The sequence below is a fragment of the Centroberyx gerrardi genome, chromosome 5, assembly GCF_048128805.1.
Source record: "Centroberyx gerrardi isolate f3 chromosome 5, fCenGer3.hap1.cur.20231027, whole genome shotgun sequence".
Taxonomy (NCBI): domain Eukaryota; kingdom Metazoa; phylum Chordata; class Actinopteri; order Beryciformes; family Berycidae; genus Centroberyx; species Centroberyx gerrardi.
In genome coordinates this window covers 5,600,868-5,614,548 of record NC_136001.1, presented here as the reverse complement: position 1 = coordinate 5,614,548, position 13,681 = coordinate 5,600,868, and the positions used below count along the sequence as shown (strand labels likewise).

The 13,681-nt window shown below is 41.2% G+C and overlaps 1 protein-coding gene across 3 annotated transcripts in view; it reads right to left on the bottom strand.

Annotated features, from left to right (window-relative positions):
• Positions 1-6,523: 6,523 nt before the first annotated feature.
• The window catches only part of nfasca (neurofascin homolog (chicken) a), a 55,367-nt gene continuing 48,209 nt past the window's right edge, over positions 6,524-13,681 (bottom strand). For 2 of the 3 annotated variants that reach the window (XM_071912643.2, XM_071912655.2), the window contains exons 30-31: positions 13,528-13,597; positions 6,524-6,752 (exon numbers count right to left, since the gene is read on the bottom strand). In XM_071912643.2, the coding sequence (XP_071768744.2) occupies positions 6,524-6,752; positions 13,528-13,597 (299 nt within the window). Of the gene's footprint in view, positions 6,753-11,621; positions 11,652-13,527; positions 13,598-13,681 lie in introns of all 3 variants that reach the window. The other variant, XM_071912648.2, reaches the window with a different exon arrangement.

Sequence of the window (13,681 nt, the reverse complement as noted above, 5' to 3'; positions counted from 1 at the left end):
ATTGAACAGTCACAAATCACAGGCTGCAGGCTAGAAAAAGACAGATACTTAAAAGTTGATTGTTGTGGTGCAGGTCCATTCAGTAACGTTCCAAATAAAAGTGAATAGTCTGATGAGGTGGATTTGTTTCCAAATGTAGGTTACTGTGACACAGTAAACTGTCTTTAGCCCTAGTCCCTCCTCCAAAACACTCTGGGGCGAATTCACAAAGAATGGATTGCGGCCGCTAATAGCACCATGTATTGCGTATCATTTGCAACCGCTATTTGCTCCATCTCAAGGACCGATTCACAAAAGATATTGCGCTAATGATATGCCAACGCAAACACGCCCATAACCTGTTGCAACTGAGTGCAATTTGCCCCTGTTTTGCGTCTGATTGCAATTATCAATGTGGCAAAGTATAAATGTTGCCTTTGTGCAAGAACACAGTAGGCAGGACAATGGCAGAGAGAAAGAGAAAAATGAAATTTTTAGACCGCGGGCTGCAAGTCCTGACGGAAGAGGTGCAAAGGCGTTCCTCAAAACTTCAGGCAAGAAATGTAACCGGGACTGCGAGAAACCATATCTGGGATTTAATATCCCAGTCTGTCAGTGCTGTTGGTGTTTCCAAACGCACCTTCAGACTGCAAAAGAAGATGGCATGATTTGAAGTGGAGAACAAAGGAGAATATAGGGGAGCTTTATTCATTTATTTTTCATGACACAATTGCATCCTGTCACTGCATCCTTTGTTTGTCATTGCATCTCACTGCATCCCAAAATAAACTAGAATCCAGTCTTCTATGATATGCAAATGTGCAAGCGCAACCAATATACGGATCCGCTCCAAAATTTTATGGGTTCTTCCTTGGCCCATGCTACATCCTTCCACGAAGTTTCATGAAAATCGGGCCAGTAGTTTTTCTGTAATCCAGCTGACAGACAAACAAACAAACACACAAACAAACGGCACCGAAAACATAACCTCCTTGGCGGAGGTAATACTGTAAATGAGTTTGAGCGGGGCTGTCCATGGTGCTGAATTTTTAGGCCAAAATAAGGCCCACTGTGCTGAGTAGTGAGATAAGTGAAAATATTTTCAGAGTGAGAAATTGAGTTGTATTGATTGTTTGGTTGTACTGATTTATTTGCTTTCGTTTGTGAAGCAATCTGTGTTAAAGTTCTATAGTAATAATAATAATAATAATGTCAAAATATTATTTACAGACTGTATTTACAGACAATTATTTATTATTATTATTATTATTATTAATTATTTATTTTTTAGGTCACACAAAGGTGGAATTGTTGCAGAGACATTTGCAGGTCAATTCAATTAAATTCTCAGTTAAATCAACAAGTGATATTCTCCTTCGCCTTCACCTGGCTACAATCACTGCTGCCATGATCACTGGAAAGTCTGGGTGTGACACCCCTTATAAATGCGCTTCAATTACCACCAACTCTCTGAAGACGCTAATAATTTCACTCTAACTACGTGTGGCAGTTAGCGCCGATCTTTGTGAATTGGACTGTTTTTGCAATGAGGCTCATTTGCATAGAAAGGGGCCAATTTTGCGCCAAATGTATGCATATTACCTAATTTAAATACGTGCAAATAGCACAGGAGCACCGAGACGCTATTTGCGTGGCAGCGCAGTTAGCGGTGCATTTCACCCTTTGCGAGTGCTTTGTGAATTACACGGTTTCTTTTTGTCTTATTTGCACAGGTTTAGCGTCAGCAAAAGCCGCGCAATCCTTTTGTGAATTCGCCCGTCTGAGTTGTAGCTTGAGAAGAGTCAGCTCAGTTAACCTGAACAAACTGTTGGTTTTTTGGCTTTGTTAGCTAGCTAACTAGCCAGCAGGCTTATTTAGCAAAGCAACCTATATGTTAACTCAACACTACTAACACTAGCTTCCTAGACACCTTAGCTAGTGTATAAATCAGATGTGTACGATGTGGTTAGCTGACGAGATAGCTAGCTAACAAGCTGAAATTATTTGAACACAAAATCAATCAGATCTATCAGTGATGAAATGATCAGTTCCCAGTCAAAAACAGCACAGAAATTAACCATGTCTGTTCACTTCTGTTTAGACAGCCAAGTTGTACGTCACCTGAAAAGCCGTCTACTCTTAAAACTATTCAACACAAGACTATCTTGGTCGGCAATTTTCTAAATGTTTCCTACTATCAAAAATGTGGCATCTGCACTGCAAAGGAGAGAAGAGAAAACGGGCGACAAAAGAAAGCAAACTTTTCAATATAAGAGATGGAACAGAGAGACAAGGGAAGACACGTCAGGAGGTAGAGAAAAAGAGATAGCTTTACTATAAAGAAGGCGTCTCTAGCAGAAGTTGCAACATCTCATCATACACGCATACATGGTGAATATATTAATATGCCATTTTTCTGTTGATTAGATGTACCTTACAAAAGCTGTTATTTTGCGTGTAGAAGCAAGACTTTGACGAGCTGTTCTGATACACATTGTAAAAACAAGATGCTAAAATGAGAATTCATAAAAAAGCCAAACAGCATGTGACCAATCATTAAAAAAAAAAACATAGAAGTTCCAATTGCAAAATTGTTATGTGCACCAGTAAAATCCTAGACTTTGCAGCATTTTAAATGAAGGAAACACAAAGCTGTAAAAATGCACATAGACATTTTCTTTCCCCCCATGAAAGGTGATTTGCTATTGGGGAGATACAGTGGAGTCGAGACAATGCAGACAGTAAAAACAGAGAAGAGACGCTCGGCTCTGCACGTACCTCAAATCAACGTGCACGAACAAAACAAAAAGATGTAAGAAAGTACTGTGTATCAGCAAATATGCATAATTCTCTTTTCATTGTTATACAGCCAGTTCACTCATTTTACCCATTGGGATCCACTTGGGGGGGGGGGGTTGGGGGTGGAGAAGAAGAGAAAGGCCATGTGGGAAAATGGGGGTGCAGGTTTACAGACCAAGACATGGAAGAAAAACGCTCGAGACCGAGGAGAAAGCCCTACGTTCCGAATCCAGCCCGATGTTTTTGCATCTCTGAGCGCTCTTTCCTCTGGTTTCTTCCGCCGTTTCGGCATCAGTGTCCCGTGTTCGTCAGGCGTCCGTGCTCAGTGCTCAAACCGCAACCCCGCGGTCACGCCAAGGTTAACGTAAAAACAACGACATCAGAGAAAAAAACCCAACTGATTAAAACTCAGAGGATATTGCTTTGAGGTTCTGCGGAAAGAAAGGGGCTGTACTGAGGGAAACCTTTTTGTAGGAGGGAGTTAGTGATGTGTTTTTTTTTGTTGTTTTTTTTTAATTTCAGAATCAGACATCTCTTTGTTTTGGAAGGAGCGACAATACCAGGCCGCTTTCAAAATGGCCACCTGTCACTGGGGCAAATGGAACGGTAGGCATGTTAGGTGAAAGGCATAATGGGAATGAGTCTGTGTAGCCTCAGAGAGATGACGAATACAATATAACAGCGAAGGGGGGTGGGGGGGATTTGTTCCAATACCTCAGCGAATGCACAATTTTTTTTTTTTTAGGCCTGCTAACGCTTTAATCATGTGTGCGCAGAATGCTACAACAGTATATTTCAGGAGCACTTAACGTCTTATTTACATCATAGAGAATCTAATGTATTCCTCTTTCACAACATATAATCCAAACCATGATCAAACAAGTGACTGATAGACTCGCCACAGCCCATACAATATATTACAATGTCAAAGCAAGGGGCAACGTGGAGTGAAGGATGATTCTTGTTACTTTTTCAGAGTGCAAATGTTATTCAAAGCTACGTGGACCCACCCATCGCATTTGCTTGGTAGATGCAGATTTGTGACTCTTTGTTCCCTGTTCTGATAAAGCATTTTTTTTGGGAAATCAACCTTTAAATATTTACAAAGATAAGACATTTTCTTCAGGACCCACATGTACAGAATGTATGCCAAATAAATAATAAGCGTCAATATTAAATTTCTGTGTTGTGGAAAAGTTATGTTACATAAATCTGAACAGTAACAGTAATACAACATGAGTACTAGAAGAGCAGCACAATGGACAGATAAACATGACCTTTTTAATGTACGATGACAGCTATTTTTTTTTTGTTTTTTTTTTTGTTTACAGCAGAAAAGCCAGCTGCCACAAAAGATGCGATGTACAGACAAGTGTGTTCAATGCCTCTCATAATCTACAATAACAGATTCTGGAGAGATCTTTATTTTGGCTATTTCTGGTGTGAAACAACAAAATAAGTTGGTCAAAAATGTGTATATAACAATTAATAAATTAAGGACTAATATATTAATACTACATAATGTAATAAATAGAAATATAAAATAAATATCTGAAATACGATGAGACCTCCATTTGCTAATAGTCAACAGTTAAGATGCATTTGATTTAGCAGTGGAGATTTTAATAGTGCCATTGAGTAACGTGTAACTATGAGTGCCAAAATTCTGTGGTGAAACCAATGATCACCCATTGGAGATTTACTATAAAAAAAGAGAAAAGAAATACAATTAAAAAGCAAATCATTCACCGCCAATCCATCAGTCGGCCAACGAAATGACTAAATGACAAAGATGGTATTGCAGGACAAGCAGAATACAGAGCGTACGCCACAGTACTCCTTTTTTTATTTGTAATTCAAACATATTTTTTTTTACATTTTTTCTGTCTTCCTCTGCGGAAACGTAAAAGTTGGCTGATTAGTTTCAACTCAAAGGTGGTTGTGAATGCAAAATATATGTTTTCATGCTGCAAAAAATTTGTAATCTCCAAAGTATTCTACCTGGCCCTAATGCTGCCTTTTTTCATCTGTGGTGATTCACAGCCTGATCAATTTTCTAAACAATTAGTGGGAAGGAAAGTGGTGCAGATCTGTCTATGAGGATTACAGCCTCTGATGCTACATTCATGTCCCATGTGAAAGAAGGTAAATATGAGATTCCTACTTGAAAATACTGTTCACCAACAAGGAAATACCTGTAGCCAAGTGTAGGGAGTGATACATATTTTGTGATCACAACTCTTAAAATAAAATGCTATGGCAAGACACAACTACTTGCTGGATTGCTCCTTTGTGGTTGTCATTGCAATGTTTGGTTTGGTGTAAATCATGAACTCCAATGTATCACCACTAAGTTAATGTGTTAAGTGGTAAAAAACTGATCAGGAGCCACCAAAGTCTACAGAATACTTCAATCATGGTGTCTTGGCGGCTTCAAATGAGTATAACACAAGAAGATTTCAAGTCGCTTTTAGCTGTCAAGTTGACAGTTATTCCCATACGACATGAATGCAGCATTAGCCTGCATGCTAACCAGGAAATATCATCCACAGAGTGACAGCTACCATACAGATGGATAGACACTGGGTTGTGGTCTGTTGGTGTTACTCAAGCAAAACTAACTTCCCTCTCCATCGCCTTCCCTTTGTCTCTAGCACTAAGATACTACCATGCGTCAAAATAATCATCATCTTTTTAAAAAAATGTCATTTTATAACGACATAGCAGAGCTCGCTGCCTTAAAAAGAAGCTTGCGGCAGAAATGGCTTTGCTAGCGGCGGCCATCTTGAATATCTGCACTACAACGTTGGATTAGAAGTGAGAAAAACACATCTACCACTGCATAAAAGACAAAGTGAATGATAGCATGTCATTGGGCAAATGCTCTTAATTAACCTGCGAGCGACAACACTGAAAAAGAAACCCAAAACTTTGACTTTTACTAACCAGATTAAACCCAAAATGGTATGGAGTAGGTGATAGTGCATAGTTTTGCAGGGCACTAAAATGTGTGCCAGGACTGTATACAGCATTCATTAAGGTTCAATGACTCATCTACCAGCTGTGGAAAAAAAAAATCTTTCATTGCGTAAATATCAATATGATAAACATATCTGCCGGCATCCTGTTGAGTTTGATGGTTGGAAGCTGATATGTTACAGGACGGGGGCGGCCCCTGTGTCTACTTTACTGGGATGCTACACAGAGGTGCGAGGGGTGTAACTGGGAGGAGAGCAAAAACAGGGAAGCTGAAAATGCTCAGAGCAGAAAACAAACACAAAGAAAAACATATCTCTAGAGACACAAAAGAATGCTTGTTGTTGCCTCCGTACTCCGAAAACCGCCCTGAAGGCACACTCAAAGTCTGTGTGGGTATTGGGCAGGCAGAGCGCAGAGGAAAACTAGCACTGTTCAGTATTTCCCAAACTTCACCTCAAAAAGGGCCAATTTCTTAGAGCCAGAAATGAAAAAAAATAAAGGCTAGGCTCACGGTCTACTTCCACTCCCATATTCCTCCCCCTTATCTTCAGAGGAATGGCTGCTCCTTTCATTGTTAGTAGCAGCCTAAACAGTCTTCAGACAGGCCCTGGTGTTTCTCGTGTGTATAATGTGTTTCATATATTCATATATTAATATATTCGTTTGCGTGTGTGTGTTTGTGTGTGGTGTGTGAGCGTTGTGGTTGACGCAACGCCCTCCCATCCTCTAGAGGGCGCCGCTTAGTCCCCCATGTGGTGCTACAGCGCTACGCCAGGGAGTAGATGGCATTGACGGGCGAGGTGGCCTCGGAGCTCTCGTTGCCCTCCGTCTCGTCCTTGTCCTTCTTGACGGTGTACTGGCCGATGAAAGAGCCGTCCTCGTTGAACTGGCCGTCACCGCCTTCGCCGTAGTCCACCAGGCTGTCGTCGCTCTCCTTCACGTTGCCGTCCAGCGACGTCTGGCTGCCCTGCAGGGGCTTGTTGTCCTCGTCGCTGCTGCAAGAGGGCGTGCAGAGAAAAAGGGTTAAAGGGTTAAACTGGGAGCGGGACGCCGTTGCACAACGTCAGCAGTGGTCGCGTGACCTCATCGCCCCCATCGGTCGGGGTTAAAGGGGGAAGTGAAGGGTTAAAGGGAATGCAGGTTAAGAAATGATTAAGAAGAAAAGTGTTGATTCTTGGGTTTTGCTACTGAAAAGACCAACGTTGAGGTGGCTTATAGGCCTGTGCCGACTGGTAGTTCTATTTTTATGTTCCATTTCTTTTCCATACTTGCCTGGCGCTATAGTATCAACACTATACCATTGTATACCTGAGTGCAAAGATGCTTGCTGATCTTAAAAAGCCCAACAGACTTTGCAAATGTGGTATGCACCTCTAGTTTTTAGGAGAGATAAATTCTGCCCTTAAAAATTAAAACAACACATTCGCATACGCATGCTTACTTGGGGCCATATTCTGACATGAGATCTAAGCAGTGAAACTCCAACTTGCATAGAAATAATGGCATTACAGGAATCTTGAGAATTCGCAGAGAAGCGCAAGTTGCCACATCCGCTTGATCTCAATTCAGAGCATGGCTGCATGTCTCCTACCTCTGCTTATAGGGGGGAAAGAACTTCATGCATAGGAAAAAAGAGCTATCGACCAGCATTAGCTTTCTAGTCTCAGAACAAGCCAGTAGCAAAACAGCAGGAAAGGCATTTCAAGAGCAAGGAGGAGGATGCAAAGTTGAGCTCTTCAACAGCTATTTTTCATCGGGATTTTCGAGACAGTGTATTTCTCTTCACTGTTCATGTCTATGCATTGCGTTTCAAGGTTCGCGGACATCCTACATTCAGCTACCTACGAGGGGACAGAATCTACACTGTAGCCTGAATGCAATGTAGCACAATCTGAAATGTCTTGAAATTGTCATGCTCCATGCTGAAACACTTTACAAACCAGACGTGTCACTTTAGAAACTTCAGAAACCAGACATGTTAATTAAGAGTACAAATGGACCATGGCAGATGCAATCAAACTCTCTCAACAGTTCAATCCAGCAATTCAAACCCTGACAGAACTCAAGATCCAGTATTTATTTTTCAAATCTATATCAATCTTTCAGAGTAGAGTGAGAGAGAGGGAGAGAGGGGAATCAAGTAAGAAAAATGATAGACCCATTCAGCACACGGAGAGACAGAAAAGTACATGGTCAAGAGATGAAAAGATGTAACACCTAGATAAAAAGAGTGTAAGACATGAGCATAAAGTGGATGACTGTGCGGGAAAGGTTCTCGCGTTTTAAAATCGATTAATATGCCATCTTGGAGAGTGAGAAGGGTCAGTGAAAAAAGTTCACTACCATACGTACAATTGTATGTACATGTGAAGAAATAGAGACAGTTTTGTTCCCTAAACTCCTTAGGCTGTTCAGGCTTGTATGGCCTAAGTTCAGGTGTAGATGTTCTTATAACCCTTTAATTCACTAAGATGCAGTGTGCAATAAGGAGAGCAGGGTAGCAGCTGGCAGATACGAAACTGGGTCCATGGTTCGATATCCTTTGAGTGTGTCAGAAGTAAATCAGAAGGACATCTCTCTATGCACCAGTGCCACTGAAACGCTTTAAGATTAGATCTCTTACAGCTAATTAAATAAATCTGGCTGAGAGGCACGGCCTTTTTTTAAAAGAAAAAAAGCTGCCCTAGTCTCGCTTTTGCCGAGCTTTCATTTGTTGACCGTATTGCACCGGCAATGTTAGTGAGCCAGAGGGTTTTAAGAGAGGGCCTTTTATTTCTATGACTTCAAAATGTCTCCAGAGTGAGAGGGGGCAGAGTCGGGAACGATTCAATTATCTGATTAGGTGATTTTTTTGAGTGGAAGAGCAAAGGTGGGGGAAGTAACTTAGAAGATGGAAGTGAGTTTCAGATGACCTTCCTTGCATAACAAAACAGATTCTCCCATCTGCAGCGTTCAAGTAATCTCATGAAACACGGCATAACTATAGTCTGGAAGTCAGTTAAGCAAATGTCAACTCCTATTGTTTTGTGTTCTTCCACTTCATCTTAAACTTCACTGATTGATTTCTATCTGGAACATTGGATGAGTTTGTTATTGATTAAGAATCTACTTAACCATGCGTTGAACTGAGTTAATTTGATAGATAAAATTCATGAGAATGTTCTATGCTTTTTAACAAGTAGGCATGGCTGTGAATAGATATTAATCGATTAAAACGTATTGCAAATGAGCAATAGAAAGTGCGTTTTTTTTATTTTTTTAGAGCAGGATAAAGACGCAGGATTCAGGTGGCGATGCAGGAGACTCTTCTCCCTTCATACCTTTCAAGAGACCTTTGGACCAATGGGAAACAGAAAACAGAAAAAAAGACAAAGGACACAGACATAAGGTGGGGTAGGTAGAAAAGAAAGACAGACATGAAACAGAGATGGATAACCAACCGGCATGCTGAATAAACAGATACTGAAAAGACAGTCTAACAATGTGGGTGTAGGGAGATGAGGAACAACATTTACATTTTCGTATCTTAGCTAGGGGTCAAGGTAAACACATTAAATACATTATAATCCTATAGCTAAGACATAAAACAAAGAAAGTAAGAGTAAACATGGAATGAGCAAACCAAATAAGCCCATAGTTTGAGCTTTTCATAGCTTAAATTCTAGTTTATTACTCATATGACGAGTGCATAGCAGCATAGCATGCGTTTCAGGGCGTCTACAGGGGGATTTAACATCTGAGCCTACAGTAACACTAGACAGAAATAACAAAAAAAATATCCCATGGTTTTTTACATGCAGGCTGAAATAACTTTGTCCTTTAAAGTTAATGGTGTTGAATTCCTCCTCTGCACACTATAACTACTGTATGTCCTCTGGAAGAAGATGGAATGTAAAAAAAACAAGACAAAACAGAGGTGAAGGTGTGCACAGAAGCTATATTATCAGACGTGGAAATTCCTTTGCGGCTTTAGTTGGCAATGAAATATTTGCTGCTTCCATGCTTCACAGATACAAAGTGATCACCGTGTTGGTAGGATGTTAAAAGTCTCTGTCCTGCCCTCTGTCCTCTAAATGTTCTCCGGTTGTTCTTCGCCTAAATCAGTTCCTCGGGGGTGTCAAATTGTGCCAAACATACACCATCACCTCCCTCCCACCCTCACTACAACCCAAATTGATTTCCCTCGCCATCTCTCACCCTATGCACCTGGTGGCGGATGCCTTTTAAATGTCAGCCGGCGGAGGAAAAACAAAGCAATTAACCTCTAGAAGGGTGAAAAACATGTTAGCGCCTTGGCTGGAACAAAGAGGTGCAAGACCTCCCACACTGTTCACTTGGGCTGCTTTTCAGGATCACTACCTCTCCTTGTACTGCTCAAACACTTGATCCGTGAACAGCTTGACGTGTTTATGCGGACGGATGGTTCGTAGGTCTTTTCCAGGAAAAAGTTTGAAGCAAGGTGTTTGGTTATTGACTGATCCATATGCCACTCAGGGTAACCCAAATGCACGGGCCAATACTGTCATATTATATTAAGATCAATGGAGCTGTGTAATTACTGCTCCATGATTGAAGTCTATTAAAAAAGCTGCTTCCAGACACACAGAATAAAATAAACTTTTTTTTTTTTACTGTGGGAAGCAGGGGGCCATGGTCTGTGCTCTTCAACGGAGCTTTGAATGCTAATGTGATCTTCACACATGAATCTATAACTCAGCCCAAGGCTGAACCAAGGCTATGATTAACCTGATGCATTTTATATTTAGCTCTGAACCTCTACACAACCCTGAACAATCTCAGCAGCGGCTCTGATGTGCGCTGGGGAGATAATGCACCTTATCTGTAATATAATTTCCATGCACTATGAATATTTTGGCACCATGGATATTCATTTTGATGATTAGCTTAATATGTAGCGATAGGCTATGGCTCGGCTTCCAGTTTAAAGTGTCAAAAGCCTGTTGAGGTCAGGTTTGAATAGGGCTTGCAAAATTATGATAACCAGCCTAAGAGAACAAGTTTGACATAGGACTGTTCTATTCTAGCAACTACAAGAGAGATTAAGGGTGCGATCACACCTACAGTTTGTTTTCTTTGGTCTTAACCATAGTGGAAAAGTTGACTTTGTTTCATTTTTGTATTTGGCTCATTTAGCTTCACGCTGTCCAATTACAAGTGAAGCTGAAGCAGGGCTTGTTATCTTCTCTGGTGTTCTTACTAGTTAAGAACACATGAAGAAATAGCTGAATACAAGCATTAGTCCAGACCTCATTTTGTCATGCTAATTTCCAAGCTTGAGGAACTGCGAGAGATGAGATGGCAACATCTGTCTCCTTATACCCCCTTGCATTTTGGGGCGGTTTCCTGTAGTTGATTCAGATTACGTTCGCACTCCTAACGAACCACACTGCAGTTCTCTTGGTAGAGTTCGGAGACTTGCATCTTCGGGCGTCTCAGTGCCGTTATTTGGTGCCACCAGAGTTGAAATGGCATTTTTTCTCCTCGCCAAATAAACTAAAGGAGGAAAGTCTGAATAAACCGCTCAGAACACGTTAGGTGTAAACACGCCCGACGATTAGGTTTTTCTCATTTGATGAAGACAAAAAATATCGATGATGCACATGGAAGATGGCTACTATCAGTTACTGTTTGACACCTCCGAGGAACCATACCCTGGCACTCAGCTGTGTCCCATCCACCCTTTGGCTACACCCAGACCCAGGTTTCTACTTTTTTTCCACCCTCAAACCCTCTCACCTCCTCCCCCCCCCCCCCCCCCCCCCCCCACAACTCTCAAGGGGAAGCATCTGCTCCCCCCCGACATGCGCAGGCCGAGAGGGATGCCGTGCCGAAAACCAAAGTACCTGTTCTCGTTTTCGTTCTCATTTTCGTTCCTGTCAGGGACAGACGACCCATTTCAGCGTGGGGGAGAGAGAGGGAGCAGACGTGAGGATAGAGGAGAGAGAGAGAGACAGAGAGAGAGAGACAGGGAGAATGTGTAGAGAGAGAGAGAGAGGAAGAGGAAGCTGGGAGGATATCCTCCAGATGATGCATGCACACACACTCCAAAATGTTGACGCTCGCGCACACACACACACGTTTGTATTACCATACTTGTGAGGACCTTCATTGAATACATTTATTCCCTAACCCCTAATCCTAACCTTACACCTCTCCATGCCTAAATCTTACCCAAACCTAAACCTAATCTTAATTGTAATCCTAACACTAAACCCAAATCCTAGTCCTAGTTCCTTATATAAGTGAAGAGTGGCAAAATGTCTGCACTTTGGAGGATTTTCCTCATCCTTCTATCCTACAGGACATTTGTTCCTCATAAGTATAGAAATACAAGAACACACACACACACACACAGTTGAGTGGACGTAAGGGATTAGTGCCAGTGATGGAGGCTGTGTCAGAATTAGAGAGTAAGCTGAGCAATGACCTTGACTGTAAGAGAGAGGTTGGGTATTAATATTAAGAAACACATTATTGATTAACAGACAGAACAGGATCTCACACCATGGAGATGGATGAATCACACAGTATTATGCATAACAACATAGCGCCACTCAGGTGATAATAAATGTTGATCGCACCTCTTTTCAAAATTACCCTTGCACACTGATATGGAGCCCTGTTTTGAATTTTAATGCCATCATAGGCATTACTGTGTCAATCAAAGATTGTAAATTGACACTTTTATCAATAGTATTTAACATCAAAAAGGAACTGCATAATGATGGCTTATGTATGTGCCTTCTCTGCTGTTTAGTATGTGTAGCATGTGGTTAGTCTGAATACTGTAAAATACAGTACTTTGCTGTTACATTATCAGTATATACTTTTTCTACGGTATATACAAGATTTATATACACCATATCTGTTAGGATCAAAAGTCAGGGTTAAGATTTAGTGGCCGTTATCTAATGCAAACTGTATAGACTGTCTACAATGTAAGTGAATGATTGTACTGCCACTCTCACATTGTTGAGTTAGAAAGTGTCAATCTCTGACTTAGCAAGTTGGTTAAATTGAACGTGTTCTTTAGTGAAAGTGGACAGGCAGAGAGAGACAGAGAGAGTCTCATTCTCCATAATGAAGAATGAAGCCATAGAGATCAGTGGGACCTGGAAGGAGCAAAAGACACGTCACTCACCAACACATACATAGACAGAGACATGACTGTATACACCCCCAAAATGACACAAATATCACCTACACTTGACTGTAAATTATTTTTTTAATCAATCCCCTTGTACCTACCCATGCGCTTTCAGTTTAGCCTCCCTGCACTGGTTGGCAGTTAGTTTTAGAATTGATGTTAAGATTTTACTTGTGAGGCACTGCATGGTCTGGCCCTCAGCTACACATCAGACCTTTTAACTCTTTCATTTCTCCTTTCACTTGTCACTTGTCATCCAGGGAAAAAGCCTCCAATTCAAAATGCTCTGCACTGCAGCTGTACATCATGTCAGACTTGAGCAACAAACCTACAAAACAGGCCTATTAAAGCAAATCCCTTCTCCTTTCAAGCTAATGTTTTACAGTTCACTCACTAAAATAGCTAGTCTATATCATCATATATCAGGCGTGATTAAACTACATGGTTGAGCAGTTATACAACCTGACTCATTTACCACGAATTCCCTGGACGTTGTTTCGAAGGAACAGACATAGTAGGACGTTTTACCTATGTGGTGAAAATGAAAGCCAAACATGTCAGGTCTAATGCGGCTCTTCAGCAGCCCATTCAGTTATACTTACTGATAATCAAAGGATCCGTCCTGGTCTTTCTGATCCACTGGGTCCAAGGGGAGATCTTTTTTATCTCGGACTGAGGAGAGGGGGGGAAAGAGGGCTTACATTGTGATAAAAGTATTCAGCATTTTGCAAAGACCTCCACTGATTTTATGGTTAC